This window comes from Nerophis lumbriciformis, linkage group LG17, assembly GCF_033978685.3.
Source record: "Nerophis lumbriciformis linkage group LG17, RoL_Nlum_v2.1, whole genome shotgun sequence".
In the NCBI taxonomy this organism is placed as follows: domain Eukaryota; kingdom Metazoa; phylum Chordata; class Actinopteri; order Syngnathiformes; family Syngnathidae; genus Nerophis; species Nerophis lumbriciformis.
In genome coordinates, this window is record NC_084564.2 from 4,010,253 (window position 1) to 4,031,257 (window position 21,005).

At 38.2% G+C, this 21,005-nt stretch overlaps 1 protein-coding gene across 2 annotated transcripts in view; it reads left to right on the plus strand.

The window, feature by feature from the left end:
• Positions 1-16,301, plus strand: part of LOC133614371 (transmembrane protein 87A) — a 49,370-nt gene extending 33,069 nt beyond the window's left edge. For both annotated transcript variants that reach the window (XM_061972272.1, XM_061972271.1), the window contains 6 exons: positions 8,392-8,495; positions 8,576-8,658; positions 8,748-8,809; positions 9,089-9,141; positions 9,209-9,239; positions 15,921-16,301. In XM_061972272.1, the coding sequence (XP_061828256.1) occupies positions 8,392-8,495; positions 8,576-8,658; positions 8,748-8,809; positions 9,089-9,141; positions 9,209-9,239; positions 15,921-15,962 (375 nt within the window). In that variant the 3' untranslated portion in view covers positions 15,963-16,301. The remainder of the gene's footprint in view (positions 1-8,391; positions 8,496-8,575; positions 8,659-8,747; positions 8,810-9,088; positions 9,142-9,208; positions 9,240-15,920) is intronic.
• Positions 16,302-21,005: the final 4,704 nt, after the last annotated feature.

The following is a 21,005-nucleotide window of genomic DNA, read 5'->3' on the forward strand; positions in this document are numbered from 1 at the left end:
CCAGCGTGATGTGGGCGCGCATGGAGTCGTATATCAACATGGACGGAGCTGCGTGAAAAAAGCCACCCGGCCTCTTCGCGTAAACTTACCTTAACCACTCGCTCATCTTTTTCTTTTTCTTCTTCATCCATCCATCCCTTCGAGTTAGCTTTTATGATGACGCCGGCTGGAAAGGTCTCTTTTGGCAAGGTCTTCCTTTTGAATATCACCATGGGTGGAAGTTTCTGGCCATTAGCATGGCAAGCTAGAACCACAGTGAAGGATGACTTCTCATTCCCTGTGGTGCGAATATTCACCGTACGTGCTCCCGTTGTATCCACAGTGCGGTTCACAGGAATATCAAAAGTCAGTGGAACCTCGTCCATGTTGATAATGTTCTCTGGCCGGATCTTTTTTTCAGCTATCTTGTTTTTACAATATGCACGGAAAGTAGCCAGCTTTTCTTGAAAGTCTTTAGGCAGTTGCTGTGAAATAGTAGTCCGTGTGCGGATGGAGAGATTGCGTCTTTTCATGAACCGGAAACCTGTCGCTTAGTAGGAGCCATTTTGTGGTCTTTACAGATGTAAACACACAAAGGAAATGAAACGTAATATCCGCGTGCTTCTTCTTCTTCTTCTACGCGGGCGGGTGGTTGCTTACAGTAGAAGAAGAAGCGCTTCCTGTTCTATGGGGGCGGGTGCTTACCTTGGCGGTTGCTTGCGTAGAAGAAGAAGCACTTCCTCTTCTACGGGGAAAAAAGATGGCGGCTGTTTACCGTAGTTGCGAGACCGAAACTTTATGAAAATGAATCTTAATATTAATCCATATATAAAGCGCACCGGGTTATAAGCCGCACTGTCAGCTTTTGAGTAAATTTGTGGTTTTTAGGTGCGGCTAATAGTGCGGAAAATACGGTACCTTATATTAGGGATGTCCCGATCCGATATTTGGATCGGATCGGCTGCCGATATTTGCCAAAAATTGCGTATCGACAAGGCATGGGAAAATGCCGATCCAGATCCAGTTTTAAAAAAAACTCCGGTCCGTGTTTTCCAACGCACCTATTTAAATAATACATTCCACTTTTCTGCTGCTCCGTAATTTCCGTTCCGCATTTTCCAGCACACCTTCAACACATCCACAATTCTCACGCAGTTGCTTTTAGCTGCTGGCATTACACGACAGGCTCTTCTCACTCTTTCCTGTGTCTCCCTCTCACAGACAGCGAGCGCACCTTCTTACACACGTCACATACTGTCACGTCATACGTCACATACGTATACGTCCTCTCCCAGCAGAGAGCGAGGTAGCGGCATGGCTAACGTTAGCTGTGATGCTAGCGCAGCCGCTAAGGTGCGCGCCTGCTCAAGCGTCCTCTGCGCACGGCAAATCTATGCCACGCACAAAATCAAATAAAAAAATAAGCGCATAACAATTTTCGACACACGGACACGACAGAGACAACAGTTTTCGTCATCATTGTTGAAATATTGTGACGTCTGTCGAGACGCTTATCTCCATTCGGTGCCACACGTCCACACCATCAAAATGCCGAGGCAGGCAAAAATGTCCACATCAACACCGTATGAAAAAATTAGTGATTTTTTTAGTTGTGATTTCCTTCTCTGCATGAAAGTTTAAAAGCAGCATATATTAATGCAGTATGAAGAAGAATGTTTTAATGTAGACATGCAAGCCTTGAAAGAACATTTTGAAAATCAAGACTACATTTCCTGCAAATGGGTGCATTTCTACCCTATATTTTAACTTTAGATTTATTCTCATATCAAACTCTTTTGGCTGTCTTTTTGACACTTACATCCGGCGCCCCCCTCCACACCCTGGATTATAAATAATGTAAATAATTCAATGTGATTATCTTGTGTGATGACTGTATTATGATGATAGTATATATCTGATAGTATATATCTGTATCATGAATCAATTTAAGTGGACCCCGACTTAAACAAGTTGAAAAACTTATTGGGGTGTTACCATTTAGTGGTCAATTGTACGGAATATGTACTTCACTGTGCAACCTACTAATAAAAGTCTCAATCAATGAATCAAAACACATAGAATCATCATACTGCTGTGATTATATGCATCAAGTGTTCATTCAAGGCTAAGGCAAAATATCGAGATATATATTGTGTATCGTGACATGGCCTTAAAATATCGCAATATTAAAAAAAGGCCATATCGCCCAGCCCTAGTTTCAATGATGCCATTTCTGTTTGTCATGTATAATTTTGTCTATTTTGTGTTTATCCTTGAATAAACAGGTCAGTTTCTTGTTACCAACCATTGTGTATTATTCAAACTCCCCTAATTCAGCTGGCTAGTTGTTATCAAGAGTACTAAAACCCTTTTCAACATGATTCTGACAACTAAGTAGGCTAAATAACTTTAAACTTTAATACATGCTCGGATAGGCCAGTATCGGTCAGTATCGGTATCGGTCAGTATCGGTATCGGATCGGAAATGCAAAAACAATATCGGTATCGGATCGGAAGTGCAAAAACCTGGATCGGGACATCCCTACCTTATATGTTCCACTACACCAGGGATGTCCAAACTTCAAATCAGGATTGGGCTATTTTGATATTTTTCATTCTCAAAATCAATACAATATAATTTTTGGTCCTGGGGACCCAGGAGGGTCTCTGTCATGAAAATGTTAAAAATAAGTCTCATATACAGTGTATATATATATATTTAAAAAAAATCAGTGCTTAAATCTCAAGATTAACGTTAGATCTATCTGTTGATATAACGTTTTAATTTTTTTGTTTATGGTTATTGCCATTTTTGTTAAAGGGGAACATTATCACAATTTCAGAATGGTTAAAACCATTAAAAATCAGTTCCCAGTGGCTTATTATATTTTTCGAAGTTTTTTTCAAAATTTTACCCATCACGCAATATCCCTAAAAAAAGCTTCAAAGTGCCTGATTTTAACCACCCGTCCATTTTCCTGTGACGTCACATATTGATGCCAACACAAACAAACATGGCGGAAAGAACAGCAAGCTATAGCGACATTAGCTCGGATTCAGACTCGGATTTCAGCGGCTTAAGCGATTCAACAGACTACGAATGTATTGAAACAGATGGTTGTAGTGTGGAGGCAGGTAGCAAAAACGAAATTGAAGAAGAAACTGAAGCTATTGAGCCATATCGGTTTGAACCGTATGCAAGCGAAACCGACGAAAACGACACGACAGCCAGCGACACGGGAGAAAGCAAGGACGAATTCGGCGATCGCCTTCTAACCAACGATTGGTATGTGTTTGTTTGGCATTAAAGGAAACTTAACAACTATGAACTAGGTTTACAGCATATGAAATACATTTGGCAACAACATGCACTTTGAGAGTGCAGACAGCCCAATTTTCATCAATTAATATATTCTGTAGACATACCCTCATGTCAGCAGGCCAGGGAAGCTAGGGTCAATATTCTTCTCTTGATCATCTTCGGTTGCATAAGGGACGATGTGAGCCAAGACATCCAGGGGGTTTAGCTCGCTCGTCTGCGGGAACAAACTGCCGCCATTGCTTGCCGTGCTACCGAGGTCCTTTGTCCCTGAATTGCTCACACACTCCGGCAGATTCAAGGGGGGTCTGGCGGCAGATTTCTTTGACTTTATGGTTGGAAATGCATCTGCTTTGAGTGTCGCAGGATATCCACACATTCTTGCCATCTCTGTCGTAGCATAGCTTTCGTCGGTAAAGTGTGCGGAACAAAGGTCCAATTTCTTGCCACTTTGGCATCTTTGGGCCACTGGTGCAACTTGAATCCGTCCCTGTTGGTGTTGTTACACCCTCCGACAACACACCGACGAGGCATGATGTCTCCAAAGTACGGAAAACAGTCGAAAAAACGGAAAATAACAGAGCTGATTTGACTCGGTGTTTGAGAAAATGGCGGATTGCTTCCCGATGTGACGTCATCGCTCCGAGAGCGAATATTAGAAAGGCGTTTAATTCGCCAAAATTCACCCATTTAGAGTTCGGAAATCGGTTAAAAAAATATATGGTCTTTTTTCTGCAACATCAAGGTATATATTGACGCTTACATAGGTCTGGTGATAATGTTCCCCTTTAAAGAAAACCCTGTTTTTTTGGCAAAAAAAAGAATCTAAGTGGAATATTAAATGTGAAGTAATTGGAGTCTTAAATAGGTCAATAATTTATGACATTATTTTGTATTCATTATTATTTGTTGAGCAAACACAGTATTTTTTTTAAATCCCACTAAAATTCTCAGGGACCCAAAAGGGCCCCACTCACAAAAGTGTTAAACGTAAGTCCTATATTATTTTTTATTATTTTACTTTCAACACTTAAACATCAATATTAACTTAGATCTATCCGTCAATTATATTGGTAAATGGGTTATACTTATATAGCGCTTTTCTACCTTCAAGGTACTCAAAGTGCTTTAACACTATTTCCACATTCACACACACACATATTCATACACACATTCACACACTAATGGCGGGAGCTCCCATGCAAGGCCCTAACCACAACCCATCAGGAGCAAGGGTGAAGTGTCTTGCTCAAGGACACAACGGACGTGACTAGGAGGGTGGAAGCAGGGCATCGAAACCAAAACCCTCAGTTTGCTAGCAGGGCCGCTCTACCAACCGAGCCATGCCGTCCCTATTATAAGTTTTTATTGCTTTTTTGTGTTTGTTTTGTTTAATGCTCTTTGTGAAACGGCGATGAGGTGGCGACTTGTCCAGGGTGTACACCGCCTTCCGCCCGATTGTAGCTGAGATAGGCTCCAGCGCCCCACGCGACCCCAAAGGGAATAAGCGGTAGAAAATGGATGGATGGATGGGCTCTTTGTGAAAACTTTATAGTTTTTTTATGGAAAACACAATGCAATATGTTTCCCAAAAAATATTTAAAAGTGGAAGGGCTCCAATTACTTCACTTTTTTGGAATTTTGCCTATTGTTCACAATCATTATGAAAGACATGATGACGGATGGATTTTTTTTAATGCATTCTAAATTGTAAATAAAAGTCCCCTTACAGCATAGCCAATGGGCGCTCCACTATTACGCCCATGAAATCCGATAAATAACCATTCAAAAAGTGCCAACAATACTCCATTTACATTTCGTGACTTGAATATTAACCAAGTATTAGTGATATTGTTATTATAAGCGCTAACGCACACAAACTATTTATAGCTGCGCCGTGATCACTTTTGTGTGTGCATATGTTAACATCATGGAGTGGTCTTCCCTGCTCCTTATAAGTTTATTGTAGATCATAAATCATGCCTCTTACCTGAAAAGTACAGGTAAAAGCCAGTAAATTAGAATATTTTGAAAAACTTGATTTATTTCAGTAATTGCATTCAAAAGGTGTAACTTGTGCATTATATTTATTCATTGCACACAGACTGATGCATTCAAATGTTTATTTCATTTAATTTTGATGATTTGAAGTGGCAACAAATGAAAATCCAAAATTCCGTGTCACAAAATTAGAATATTGTGTAAGGGTTAAATTTTGAAGACACCTGGTGCCACAAACTAATCAGCTGATTAACTCAAAACACCTGCAAAGGGCTTTAAATGGTCTCTCAGTCCAGTTCTGAAGCCTACACAAACATGGGGAAGACTTCAGATTTGACAGCTGTCCAAAAGGCAACCATCGACACATTGCACAAGGAGGGAAAGACACAAAAGGTTATTGCTGAAGAGGCTGGCTGTTCTCAGAGCTCTGTGTCCAAACACATTAATGGAGAGGCAAAGGGAAGGAAAAACTGTGGTCAGAAAAAGTGTACAAGCGATAGGGATCACCGCGCCCTGGTCAAGATTGTGAAAAAAAACCCATTCAAAAATGTGGGGGAGATTCAGAAGGAGTGGACAGCTGCTGGAGTCAGTGCTTCAAGATCCACCACCAAGAGACGCTTGAAAGACATGGGTTTCAACTGCCGCATACCTCGTGTCAAGCCACTGTTGACCAAGAAACAGCGCGAAAAGCGTCTCACCTGGGCTAAGGAAAAAAAAAGCTGGACTGCTGCTGAGTGGTCCAAAGTCATGTTTTCTGACGAAAGCAAATTTTGCATTTCCTTTGGAAATCGAGGTCCCAGAGTCTGGAGGAAGACAGGAGAGGCACAGGATCCACATTGCCTGAAGTCTAGTGTAAAGTTTCCACCATCAGTGATGGTTTGGGGTGCCATGTCATCTGCTGGTGTCGGTCCACTCTGTTTCCTGAGATCCAGGGTCAACGCAGCCGTCTACCAGCAAGTTTTAGAGCACTTCATGCTTCCTGCTGCTGACCTGCTCTATGGAGATGGAGATTTCAAGTTCCAACAGGACTTGGCGCCTGCACACAGCGCAAAATCTACCCGTGCCTGGTTTACGGACCATGGTATTTCTGTTCTAAATTGGCCCGCCAACTCCCCTGACCTTAGCCCCATAGAAAATCTGTGGGGTATTGTGAAAAGGAAGATGCAGAATGCCAGACCCAAAAACGCAGAAGAGTTGAAGGCCACTATCAGAGCAACCTGGGCTCTCATAACACCTGAGCAGTGCCAGAAACTCATCGACTCCATGCCACGCCGCATTAACGCAGTAATTGAGGCAAAAGGAGCTCCAACCAAGTATTGAGTATTGTACATGCTCATATTTTTCATTTTCATACTTTTCAGTTGGCCAACATTTCTAAAAATCCCTTTTTTGTATTAGCCTTAAGTAATATTCTAATTTTGTGACACACGGAATTTTGGATTTTCATTTGTTGCCACTTCAAATCATCAAAATTAAATGAAATAAACATTTGAATGCATCAGTCTGTGTGCAATGAATAAATATAATGTACAAGTTACACCTTTTGAATGCAATTACTGAAATAAATCAAGTTTTTCAAAATATTCTAATTTACTGGCTTTTACCTGTAGATGACTGAGGATATAATCCAACAAGTTGGGACACTTTGACTACCTTTTGAGGCCTGGAACTGGCGAGAATGACATGTTTCTTTGCAAGGTTTATGAGACATTTTTCATCAAAATGGGAATATATGAACATCCTAGCAGTCAACATTCTAATGACAGCAGACATTATACAGTAAGTGGTGTTTTATTATGTTTGTTGGCTCTCATCAAGTGTACAGTAAGCAGAAATCAGTGATGAAGAAAAAAAAGTGATGCGTATGCTTAAAATGATCAAAATACGTAAATATTAATGTTATTATAAATGTGCCCGTGACTACATTACATATATACATACTTACATCATACTTGCCAACCCTCCCGAATTTTCCGGGAGACTCCCGAAATTCAGCGCCTGTCCCGAAAAGCTCCCGGGACAAATATTCTCCCGAAAATCTCCCGATTTTCAGCCGGAGCTGGAAGCCACGCCCCCTCCAGCTCCAACCTGGACCTGAGTGAGGACAGCCTTTTTTCATGACGGGAGGACAACAGGGTGACAAGAACTAAATCATCCAGACTAGAGATAAATTGTATTAATTAAATATATTTATTAATTAAAAAAAAAAAAAAAACTAAATACATTTTTACTATATTTTGCTAAAAACATCAAAATTAATTGTATTTTTATTTGTATTTTTTCGTGACTCCTTATTACATCCAGCCATAGAATTATACATTAAAATAAACATATTTCAAATAATTGATTTTAAATTATCATAATAATTCATTTAAAATGACCATATTTAATTATTAAAATAATTGCTTGTTTATTACATTTTGAAACTCTCAGAAGCCAAGTTATGTTATATTCCTTAATATTTATTTATGCAAGTTTGAAGTATTAATTATCTAAACACAGCTTTGTTTGCATATTTTCAGGATGTAGATATCTATATATATATATGTGTGTGTATGAAATACTTGACTTGGTGAATTCTAGCTGTCAATATACTCCGCCCCACCCCCCACCACGCCCCCACCCCCCACCTCCCGAAATCGGAGGTCTCAAGGTTGGCAAGTATGACTTACATCATGTATTAAATAAAGGTGTTTGGCTCTATAGGCTGAATTGAACAGCTCCCATAAGCCCCATTGTAAGCAAACTTTTGATCGAATTTATTTAATATTTAGAATGCATTAAAAAAAAATCCATCCATCGTCCATCATGTCTTTCAAAATGTGCAGTTCCCCTTTAAAAGGTCAGTAATTTATAACAACATTGATTTTGATTATTATTTTTTGGCAAATGGCAGTTTTAAAGACAAACAGCCTGCATGGCAGCTTTGTGTTATTAGTCAACATTGCGACTTTTTGTTATTACATTTCACCTGTATGCTCTTTATTAATTTTTTTTTAAAATAGGATTTTTAGAATGTGCTGCGGGCCGCACATTGGACACCTCTGCTCTACACAAAGTTTGTTGTTTAAATGTGTGTTGTGTGTGTGTAGGACTGGCGCGAACTTTGGATTGATGATGCTTTCTGGCGCTTTCTGTTCTCCGCCATCCTATTGGTCATCATGTTCCTATGGCGACCATCAGCTAATAATCAGAGGTAGGCCAGTGTGGCGATGCCATTGCAAAAATAATTTTCATTCAAGTTTATAAGATCAAATGTGTGTGTGTCTGTCCCAGGTACGCTTTCAGCCCTCTGGTGGATGACGTGAGTGATGAAGAGAACGAGGAGGAGGCGGAGCCTATGTTGACTGAAGCTTTTGGTCAGCCATTACTGTTTCTTTCCTCGTTAACTCTGAACAAACTTCCTGTCCTTCATGTTTTGGATGCGTTTGTTTTTGTGTGTCTGCAGAGGGCATGAAGATGCGGGGCATGAAAAACGACACCAACGGCGCAGCCAAAGCCAACAAAGTGGTAAAAAAATTTTTGGTGGATTACACCGCGGGTCAAAATATTACAAAGACATGTTAAAGGACTGAGGTGGCCACTTTTTTAGAGTCTACGCCGCCTTCCGCCCGAATGCAGCTGGGATAGGCTCCAGCACCCCCCGTGACCCCGAAAGGGACAAGCGGTAGAAAATGGATGGATGTTAAAGGACTAGCTATCCGACAGCGACAATAAAAAGTTTGCGTTATTTTCGTTAGCTGGTTGGATGGTGTCCCTAAGGAAGTGACCAGTGCGTCTTCTCTGCAGGATGAGGACCTTAAATGGGTGGAGGACAACATCCCAACATCCATGGCGGACGTGTAAGTGGCCACGTGATGCGGCGGCGTGTGTTGTCGTAACCGTCATGCTATGTCTTCCTCTCCACAGCGCCCTGCCCCCCTTGTTGGACTCTGACGAGGTGAGTCACGTGACTCGCCTGCGAGAAAGAACAATCTTTGTCAGCATTTATTTGCAGATGAACACGCACACATAGCTCAAAGATCCATATGTTGTGTTTACACTATTCTACTGTTACACAGCTCTTTATGTAGTGCTTTATAAATGAAACGTGTAGATAGCGGCAGAAAAAAACACATTTTCTGTTCTTAGGTTTAACTATCTAGGGCACTAATGGAAATATAATACCTGCATTAGGTGTAAAAAATTTTTTTCAAGGTTAAAAATGATTTTCAAGGTAAAAAATGATTTTCAAGGTAAAAAATGATTTTCAAGGTAAAAAAAAATTTTCAAGGTAAAAAAAAATGTTCAAAGTAAAATTTTTCTTCAAAGTTAAAAATGATTTTCAAGGTAAAAAATTATTTTCAAGGTAAAAAATGATTTTCAAGGTTCAAAATGATTTTCAAGGTAAAAAATGATTTTCAAGGTAAAAAATGATTTTCAAAGTAAAAAATTTTTTTCAAGGTACACTTTTTTTCAAGGTAAAAAATGATTTTCAAGGTAAAAAATGATTTTCAAGGTAAAAAAAACTTTTCAAGGTAAATTTTTTTTTCAAGGTAAAAAATGATTTTCAAAGTAAACAAAATTTTTCAAGGTAAACTTTTTTTTTTCAAGGTAAAAAATGATTTTCAAGGTAAAAAAATGATTTTCAAGGTAAAAAAAACTTTTCAAGGTAAATTTTTTTTTCAAGGTTAAAAATGATTTTCAAGGTAAAAAATGATTTTCTAAGTAAAAAAAATTTTTAAGGTAAAAAAATGTTTTTCAATCAATCAATCAATCAATCAATCTTTAATTATATAGCCCTAAATCACAAGTGTCTCAAAGGTCTCAAGGTAAAAAAAAATGTTCAAGGTTAAAAATGATTTTCAAGGTAAAAAATTATTTTCAAGGTAAAAAAAATGATTTTCAAGGTAAAAAATAATTTTTAAGGTAAAAAAAAAATTTCAAGGTAAAAAATGATTTTCAAGGTAAAAAATGATTTTCAAGGTAAAAAAATGTTTTCAAGGTAAAAAAAAATTTTCAAGGTAAAATTTTTCTTCAATGTAAAAAATGATTTTCAAAGTTAAAAATGATTTTCAAGGTAAAAAATGATTTTCAGGGTAAAAAATGATTTTCAAGGTTCAAAATGATTTTCAAGGTAAAAAATGATTTTCAAAGTAAAAAAAAATTTTCAAGGTAAATTTTTTTTTTCAAGGTAAAAAATGATTTTCAAGGTAAAAAATGATTTTCAAGGTAAAAAAAACTTCAAGGTAAAAATTTTTTTTCAAGGTTAAAAATGATTTTCAAGGTAAAAAATGATTTTCTAAGTAAAAAAAATTTTTAAGGTAAAAAAATTTTTTAAGGTAAAAAAAATGTTTCAAGGTAAAAAAAAATGTTCAAGGTTAAAAATTTTTTTTCAAGGTTAAAAATTATTTCCAAGGTAAAAAATGATTTTCAAGGTAAAAATTTTTTTTCAAGGTAAAAAATGATTTTCAAGGTAAAAAATGATTTTCAAGGTAAAAAGTGATTTTCAAGGTAAAAAAAAATTTTCAAGGTAAAATTTTTTTTTCAATGTAAAAAAATGATTTTCAAGTAAAAAATGATTTTCAAGGTAAAAAAAAATTTTCAACGTAAATTTTTTTTTTCAAGGTTAAAAATGATTTTCAAGGTAAAAAATGATTTTCAAGGTAAAAAAAATGTATTTTCAAGATAAAAAAAAAATTTTAAGATAAAATTTTTTTTTCAAGGTAAAAATTTTTTTTCAAGGTTAAAAATGATTTTCAAGGTAAAAAATGATTTTCAAGGTAAAAAATGATTTTCAAGGTAAAAAAAATATTTCAAGGTAAAAAAAAAATTCTGTAGACAGTGCTTTTTTACCTGTCATTCAAGTGTAAAAATATGTTAACTACTGTGTAGTAAAGCTATGGTGAAATAAGCCACATGTAATGGAGGAGAAACAGGTGGGCAAATTACCACATTTTCCAGACTAAAGAACACACCGGGATATAAGCCACACCCACCAAACTTTAGAAGAAAAAAAATATTTTTCCATATTCGCCGTACCAAACTGATTATAAGCCGCATATATATACCAATATAGAAGATTTTGTAAATGTTTATTTACATACCTTCATTGTTTCCAAACAGTGCCTGTAACACGGCAGTAAAACGGTTGATCAAGCAAAACAGAAGTCATCGCCAAGGCTAGCTCTTCAATCAGCTAAACCAGGGTTTCTTAACCTTTTTGACCTCGGTGCACAACTTCTCTACTACAGATATCATCAATTAATTATTCATCTTACTCTTGATTTCTAACCTACTTACATTGTGCAACATTGTCAACTGTGTTAATCACAAATATTATTATTTACTAAACACGTAAACTGGGTCAGACTGATTTAGAAAAATAAATACTAACCAAATATACTGTGTAAGAAGAGACTCATTACAACTGACGAAAAAGTGCAAATGAAAGTATTGATATAGTCTTTGTTTGATAGTGTCATTACTGCCACAAGTGGTGAACAATTGTATTACAATTGAGTAACGCTGCAGCCAATATGGACCGCAGCTGAGAAACGGATATTCTTCCCTATGGTTAAGAAACACTCAGCTAAACAGACTCAATAACTTCACGGTGACGTTTTGGTGAGTTTACTGAGGGATTTGTGAAACAATACAAAAAGAATGCCATTGTAAGTTAATACTAACAAATACACTGGTAAACGGGTTAGCATATTCACTCATGCTAACGATGCTAGATGTCATTACATTAAGGTAGCTTGTCTAAATATGCATGAAAACTCTCCTACAGACATCACACAGTTTTAGTTATATTGTAAAACTTACAAACGTTGCTTAAAGGGATGAATTAAGAAGCCATACGAGTAGTAACGCTATGGATCTAGGGCACTAATGGAAATATAATACCTGCATTAGGTGTAAAAAAATTTTTTCAAGATTAAAAATGATTTTCAAGGTTAAAAATGATTTTCAAGGTAAAAAATGATTTTCAAGGTAAAAAAAATTTTTCAAGGTAAAAAAAAATTTTCAAGGTAAAATTTTTCTTCAATGTAAAAAATGATTTTCAAAGTTAAAAATGATTTTCAAGGTAAAAAATGATTTTCAAGGTTCAAAATGATTTTCAAGGTAAAAAATGATTTTCAAGATAAAAAATGATTTTCAAAGTAAAAAAAATTTTTCAAGGTAAAATTTTTTTTTCAAGGTAAAAAATGATTTTCAAGGTAAAAAATTATATTCAAGGTAAAAAAACTTTTCAAGGTAAATTTTTTTTTTCCAAGGTTAAAAATGATTTTCAAGGTAAAAAATGATTTTCAAGGTAAAAAAAAATTTTCAAGGTAAAATTTTTCTTCAATGTAAAAAATGATTTTCAAAGTTAAAAATGATTTTCAAGGTAAAAAATGATTTTCAAGGTTCAAAATGATTTTCAAGGTAAAAAATGATTTTCAAGATAAAAAATGATTTTCAAAGTAAAAAAAATTTTTCAAGGTAAAATTTTTTTTTCAAGGTAAAAAACAAAAAAAAACAAAAGCACTACCCTTAAATGGTGCAGTGAAAGAACTCGTCCATAAAATTACAAAAAATAAAACACATTCTAAGTGTATTTGCTTGTTGTTGGATAGGTTGATTGGCAACACTAAATGGTCCCTAGTGTGTGAATGTGAGTGTGAATGTTGTCTGTCTATCTGTGTTGGCCCTGTGATGAGGTGGCGACTTGTCCAGGGCGTACCCCGCCTTTCGCTCGAGTGCAGCTGGGATAGGCTCCAGCACCCCCGCGGCCCCAAAATGTAAAAAAAATGGATGGATGGATGTTGTTGTTTCTTTTAAACTATTTTTATTATGGCTGTTATCGGGAAAAAAAATCCACAATTTGCATGTCCTCCCCGTGACTGCGTGGGTTCCCTCCGGGTACTCCGGCTTCCTCCCCCTTCTAAAGACATGTACCTGGGGATAGGTCAGGGGTCGGCAACCTTTACCAGTCAAAGAGCCATTTTGACCAGTTTCACAAATTATAGAAAACAATGGGAGCCGCAGAAATTTTTTGACATTTTTAATGACTTAAAAACACTGCATACAAAGTGTTTTCTTTACTTTGTGCTATGTATAAACCGGGGGTCTCAGATACGCTACCCCCACCTTTATATGGAATTTGACAGCTGGTGCGGAACGCGGGTTTTAATTGGATGGCGCTTGTCAGCGTCTTGCATTCCGTGATGGTATAGCATACAGAACTCACTACAACCAGCGTGCCTGATCAGCCACACGTTGTATGGGGCTTCCGCTTGCTCACGTAGGTGACAGCAAGGCATACTTGCTCAACAACCACACAGGTTACACTGACGGTGACGGTATAAAAAAAACTTCAACACTCTTACTAATAATGCGCCACACTTTGAACCCACACCAAACAAGAATGACAAACACATTTCGAGAGAACATCTGCACCGTAACACAACATAAACACAACAGGACAAATACCCAGAATCCCATGCAGCCCTAACTCTTCCGGGATACATTATACACCCCCGGGTGTAGCAGGGGTGTATAATGTAGCCCGGAAGAGTCAGGGCTGCATGGGATTCTGGGTGTTTGTTCTTGTTTGGTTTTGGTTCAAAGTGTGGCGCATTATTTGTAAGTGTTAAAGTTGTTTTATATGGTCACCGTCAGTGTAACCTGTCTGGCTGTTGACCAAGTATGCCTTGCCTTGCTGTCACGTACGTGTGCAAGCAGAAAATGTATAATGTATAACAAGTGTTAGGCTGGCACGCTGTTAAAATAAATTGTAGAGGGCTCCAAATATTGTACCATCATGGCACGCCCTTATTATAGCTGTAAGGGTGTAAATCGGTGAATATTAATCCCGAGAGTTTAGAGGCACTGAAATCCGAAAGTCTCACGGGAAAATTGGGGGGTTCAGCAAGTAAGCTGCTGAGCCGCATCAGAGTGATCAAAGAGCCACATGCGGCTCCGGAGCCGCGGGTTGCCGACCCCTGGGATAGGTTGATTGGCAACACTAAATTGGCCCTAGTGTGTGAACGTGAGTGTGGATGTTGTCTGTCTATCTGTGATGAGGTGGCGACTTGTCCAGGGTGTACCCCGCCTTCCGCTCGATTGTAGCTGAGATAGGCTCCAGCGACCCCGAAGGGAATAAGAGGTAGAAAATGGATGGATGGATGCTACGTCACATCATACTTGCCAACCCTCCCGAATTTTCCGGGAGACTCCCGAAATTCAGCGCCTCTCCCGAAAACCTCCCGGGACAAATATTCTCCCGAAAATCTCCCGATTTTCAGCCGGAGCTGGAAGCCACGCCCCCTCCAGCTCCATGCGGACCTGAGTGAGGACAGCCTTTTTTCACGACGGGAGGACAACAGGGTGACAAGAACTAAATCATCCAGACTAGAGATACATTGTATTATTATGTTTATCTTACCTTAAAATAAATATATTTATTAATTAAAAAAACAAAAACGAAATACATTTTTACTATATTTTGCTAAAAACATCAACATTAATTGTATTTTTATTTGTATTTTTTCTGACTCCTTATTACATCCAGCCATAGAATTATACATTAAAATAAACATATTTGAAATAATTGATTTTAAATGATCATAATTCATTTAAAATGACCATATTTAATTATTAAAATAATAGCTTGTTTATCAACAACTTTAGCATTTTATTCATTACATTTTGAAGCTCTCAGAAGCCAAGTTATGTTATATTTCTTAAGATTTATTTATGCAAGTTTGAAGTATCAATTATCTAAACACAGTTTTGTTTGCATATTTTCAGGATGTAGATATATATATATATATATATGTATGAAATACTTGACTTGGTGAATTCTAGCTGTCAATATACTCCTCCCCTCTTAACCACGCCCCCAACCACGCCCCGCCCCACCCCTGACCACGCCCCCCACCTCCCGAAATCGGAGGTCTCAAGGTTGGCAAGTATGCGTCACACTAAGTCAACTGTTCTGCTCTGTGGTTATCACACTTTTCTTTGCAATGTCGTATATCCTGTACGTGGAACACTTGTGGAGTTAAATCCTTAAGATGCCCACTCAGCCAAAGACTCACATGATGCTTGTATGACGTTTGAGGGACTCCCATCTTGTCACCAATGCATCATGTATGACAAACTTTGTTTTATTTATAATGGCTGGTGTTGCGTTTTGGACCAGTTGTTCCTCCCAGGGAATTCAAGTCACAATTCGCTCCCAAGCTCTTTACGACACTTAAAGCTGAGTTGAAAAACCACCGGAGACAGAATAGGTATTTTGTTGTATATTTTCAAAGCTTTGCCAATATACATTTTGAGACCAGTCTAACCCTAGAACATTCTATTGCGCCTCCCAAAATGGTCTGTCTTCCCAACGCCAAAAACCCCTCTTTCCTTCCCCCTCCCTAGCCATAATACAAGCACAACGTCTCCCTAGTCATAATACATCCCAAAGAACTCAAGGTTAACACACACAGTTTACTTGCTGACAGAGCATCAAGAGAAGAAATGGAAAACACGAGCTGTTTTCAAATATGACTAAGAAATGAAAGAAGTACAACTTAAATTCGGATATATGTAAATATCTGCCTCCGACACTGGGAATAAAAGTGCTCATTTTTGTCTTGGGCAGGAAACCATCACGACCAAGTTTGAGATGTCCAAGATGGAGTGAGGTGCTCTGGGAAGAGGGGGGATGGACAAGGTATGAAAGAGGGAGCAGGAAACAGTGACGTGTTTTCGACGTTCCAACTTTATGAGCTTTATAAGCTACAATTGGACAAACGCTCACCGTGGCTTTTTCTTCTTTTTTTTTTAATTGTGCACGTGGACACAGTTGTGTACTTGTAACAAGTGTCATTTGTGTACATTGTTGCCATGGCAGCAGCACCCACACTGCTCCCTATAATGCGTGCTTGTGTTTACACGTTCTTTCGGATGTCTTTTGAGTTCTGTTTGGACTGTTGATAGTCTGACTGTGTCTTCTTTATAAAGTTTACGATGCCTTCCTTAAGACTGACTGGTGATTATTGCTTGTCACTTTTTCACTAAATATTTGCAAGGATTTTACTCTCCTAACCAGCAGGGGGCGTCAGCGTGCTCAAGTTGAAGGCATTGATGGTTTATGCAAGAGCCCTAAATTTGCTTATCTATTGCATATCCTGTTTATTTATTTCTAGGTGTATCTGTTTCTATTTATACATATATACATTATCCATCGCATGTGTTTGTATGTATATTCTCTATCCATCTCATCCATCTATTTATTGCAATTTTCTCTATCTCTTTACCACGCTATAAATATACTGTATTTATTCTCTAATCTCATCTATGTTTATCCTATTTTATTATGCAATATTGATATCTATGTGTACAGGTAAACCCTTTTTTTTTAACATTTCGAACAGAGATCATTATTTAGGGTATGTGTGTGTTGAGTAAATAGGTCAGTACATCATGGTGACCACTGTCCTCCGTCCTACGCGACGCCTTTGGCCTGTGTGATCTTGGAGTTTGCGGCGTTCATTTAGCAAAATGTGCACAAGTTAGTGCCTGTGCTTGTGAAATTGCAGAAGAAAAGAAGAAGCGGAGCGAGGACGCCAAAGAAGGTGAGAAAAGAACTTTGGGGTGGTGAACAAGTGTGAAGAAGCACGTCGAGTCCTACTTGCTGCTAATTGCTTGTTTTTGTGAACATTTTCAGAGTCGTTGCTTGCTGGAGACTCCGCACGGACCGCCATCGTCACTTTCACACGCATGGGCGTGATGAAGGCCGCGAGTGTGCCTGCAGGGGGCAGCACCGAGTCGCGGGACATCAGTGAGTGCTCTTAACTGTCATTTCTTCTTGAGTGCCTTTTAAAAGTCTTAAAGTGCACATATTCGTTCGCCGTGACCACGTCGCCCTGTCAGCAGAGCCATTGCAGCGGTGGAGTCCAAAGTGCGGCCCGGGGTCCCGTTTGTTGTTTTTTTTTTGGCTTGCTGCACATCGTAGAAATCCGTGGCGGGCCGTGCGTTTCCCACCTAGGCCTTCAGCATACTTGCCAACCTTGAGACCTCCGATTTCCCAAATGGGTAAAAATTTAAGAAATATTTAAATAATTACATAAATGTGTCATTAATTAATTATAATTGTAGTATTCATGAAGCTGCCGCACAGATTCATGAAATCATCTAATTCTGATTAGTACAGGAAATAATGACACATTTAAGTAGTTATTGTAATAGGTTTTTATTTAAGGTTGTCCCTTTGGCCCTTCATAACAGGTCAAATGCATAAGTCAGTGCAAAGATGAGTGAGTGGACGCTGACTGGTATGCTAGTTGGAAAATGTCCATACTTGCCAACCCTCCCGGATTTTCCGGGAGACTCCCGAAATTCAGCGCTTCTCCCGAAAACCTCCCGGGACAAATTTTCTCCCGAAAATCTCCCAAAATTCAGGCGGACCTGAGTGACGTGTCGACAGCCTGTTTTCACGTCCGCTTTCCCACAATATAAACAGCGTGCCTGCTTAATCACGTTATAACTGTAGAATGATGGAGGGCGAGTTCTTAGTTTCTTATGTGGGTTTATTGTTAGGCAGTTTCATTAACGTCCTCCCAGCGCGGCAACAACAGCAGTCACGTTTTCGTCTACTGTAAAGCAGTTCGTCTGCCCTAAACAGCAATGTTGTGACACTCTTAAACAGGACAATACTGCCATCTAGTGTACATGCATATGTGACATTAACATCTAGGGCTTTTAGAGAGTGCAGTGCACAACTGCGCACACAACAAGGAGACGAAGCAGAATGCATCATCAGAGAGGGTGTTCAGCATGGTTAGAAAAATAGTGACAGAGAATAGAACAAGGATGGACAATTCAACCCTTAACTCAACAATGAGTAGATGAGTGTTATGTGTGTGTATATGTGTAAATAAATGAACACTGAAATTCAAGTATTTCTCTTATTTATATATATATATATATATATATATATACAGGTAAAAGCCAGTAAATTAGAATATTTTGAAAAACTTGATTTATTTCAGTAATTGCATTCAAAAGGTGTAACTTGTACATTATATTTATTCATTGCACACAGACTGATGCATTCAAATGTTTATTTCATTTAATTTTGATGATTTGAAGTGGCAACAAATGAAAATCCAAAATTCCGTGTGTCACAAAATTAGAATATTACTTAAGGCTAATACAAAAAAGGGATTTTTAGAAATGTTGGCCAACTGAAAAGTATGAAAATGAAAAATATGAGCATGTACAATACTCAATACTTGGTTGGAGCTCCTTTTGCCTCAATTACTGCGTTAATGCGGCGTGGCATGGAGTCGATGAGTTTCTGGCACTGCTCAGGTGTTATGAGAGCCCAGGTTGCTCTGATAGTGGCCTTCAACTCTTCTGCGTTTTTGGGTCTGGCATTCTGCATCTTCCTTTTCACAATACCCCACAGATTTTCTATGGGACTAAGGTCAGGGGAGTTGGCGGGCCAATTTAGAACAGAAATACCATGGTCCGTAAACCAGGCACGGGTAGATTTTGCGCTGTGTGCAGGCGCCAAGTCCTGTTGGAACTTGAAATCTCCATCTCCATAGAGCAGGTCAGCAGCAGGAAGCATGAAGTGCTCTAAAACTTGCTGGTTGACGGCTGCGTTGACCCTGGATCTCAGGAAACAGAGTGGACCGACACCAGCAGATGACATGGCACCCCAAACCATCACTGATGGTGGAAACTTTACACTAGACTTCAGGCAACGTGGATCCTGTGCCTCTCCTGTCTTCCTCCAGACTCTGGGACCTCGATTTCCAAAGGAAATGCAAATATGCTTTCGTCAGAAAACATGACTTTGGACCACTCAGCAACAGTCCAGCTGGTGTCGGTCCACTCTGTTTCCTGAGATCCAGGGTCAATGCAGCCGTCTACCAGCAAGTTTTAGAGCACTTCATGCTTCCTGCTGCTGACCTGCTCTATGGAGATGAAGATTTCAAGTTCCAACAGGACTTGGCGCCTGCACACAGCGCAAAATCTACCCGTGCCTGGTTTACGGACCATGGTATTTCTGTTCTAAATTGGCCCGCCAACTCCCCTGACCTTAGCCCCATAGAAAATCTGTGGGGTATTGTGAAAAGGAAGATGCAGAATGCCAGACCCAAAAACGCAGAAGAGTTGAAGGCCACTATCAGAGCAACCTGGGCTCTCATAACACCTGAGCAGTGCCAGAAACTCATCGACTCCATGCCACGCCGCATTAACGCAGTAATTGAGGCAAAAGGAGCTCCAACCAAGTATTGAGTATTGTACATGCTCATATTTTTCATTTTCATACTTTTCAGTTGGCCAACATTTCTAAAAATCCCTTTTTTGTATTAGCCTTAAGTAATATTCTAATTTTGTGACACACGGAATTTTGTATTTTCATTTGTTGCCACTTCAAATCATCAAAATTAAATGAAATAAACATTTGAATGCATCAGTCTGTGTGCAATGAATAATTATAATGTACAAGTTACACCTTTTGAATGCAATTACTGAAATAAATCAAGTTTTTCAAAATATTCTAATTTACTGGCTTTTACCTGTATGTATGTATGTATTTATGTATGTATGTATATATATATATATATATATATATATATATATATGTCTTAATAAGGTTATCCAAAAAAAAGTGCTCGATATATATATATATATATATATATATATATATATATATATGTATGTGTGGGGAAAAAAATCACAAGACTACTTCATTCTTTTTTTCCCACACATACATATATTGCGCTCTACTACGGTATCGAGCACTATTTTTTGGATAACCTTATTAAGACATATATATATATATATATATATATATATATATATATATATATATATATATATATATGTATATATATATATGTGTGTGTGAAATACTTGATTTGGTGAATTCTAGCTGTAAATATAGTCCTCCCCTCTTAACCACGCCCCCACCCCGACCATGCCGCACCAACGCCCCTCACCCCCCGAAATCGCAGGTCTCAAGGTTGGCAAGTATGAAAATGTCACTTCGGAATAAACCCCTGCAGGACTCGAGATAAAATCAAGGTAATGTGCATATATATAATCCAGCAATTAATTCTCTTATCGAAGCACAGAAGGTTTAAAAACAGCAAAAAAATGTTACTGGTACATACTTGTTATTAGCGATACTACTGTTCAAATTGCCCTTTACACGATACCGTTGGCAAGTTTTCAGCCAATAAATGCATTCAAGTAAAACAATCATTAAATTGTTTGTGTGATTATATTGGCGTCTTTTTAAAGTTCATTTAAATTAGGCAAGCAATTAAATGCAATAAATCTCGATTAGTCAAAATTCAAAACTGTGATTAATCTTTTGACAGTGCTACTTAAAATGTATTTATATACACAAACATATATATTTCAGCCTTTTTCACAACATTGAAAAAAAATAATTATAAAATGCTAATAATAAAAATACAACTTACATTACGAACATGTTTGTTAGCTTTCAGGTTGTAAGGTAGACACACAGACTCACGTCTAGTCGAATACAAAGAAATGTGCTATAATTGTGACTCTTACGTAAAAGGATGAGATTATCGATACACGGATTAATGAGCACCCAATAGCGTCGCAGCCAAAGAACCCCCCACCAACCCACGACCCCTCCTACACCCATGCCCGCTGGCACTCCACCATGCCGACCAAAATGAGCCACAACGAG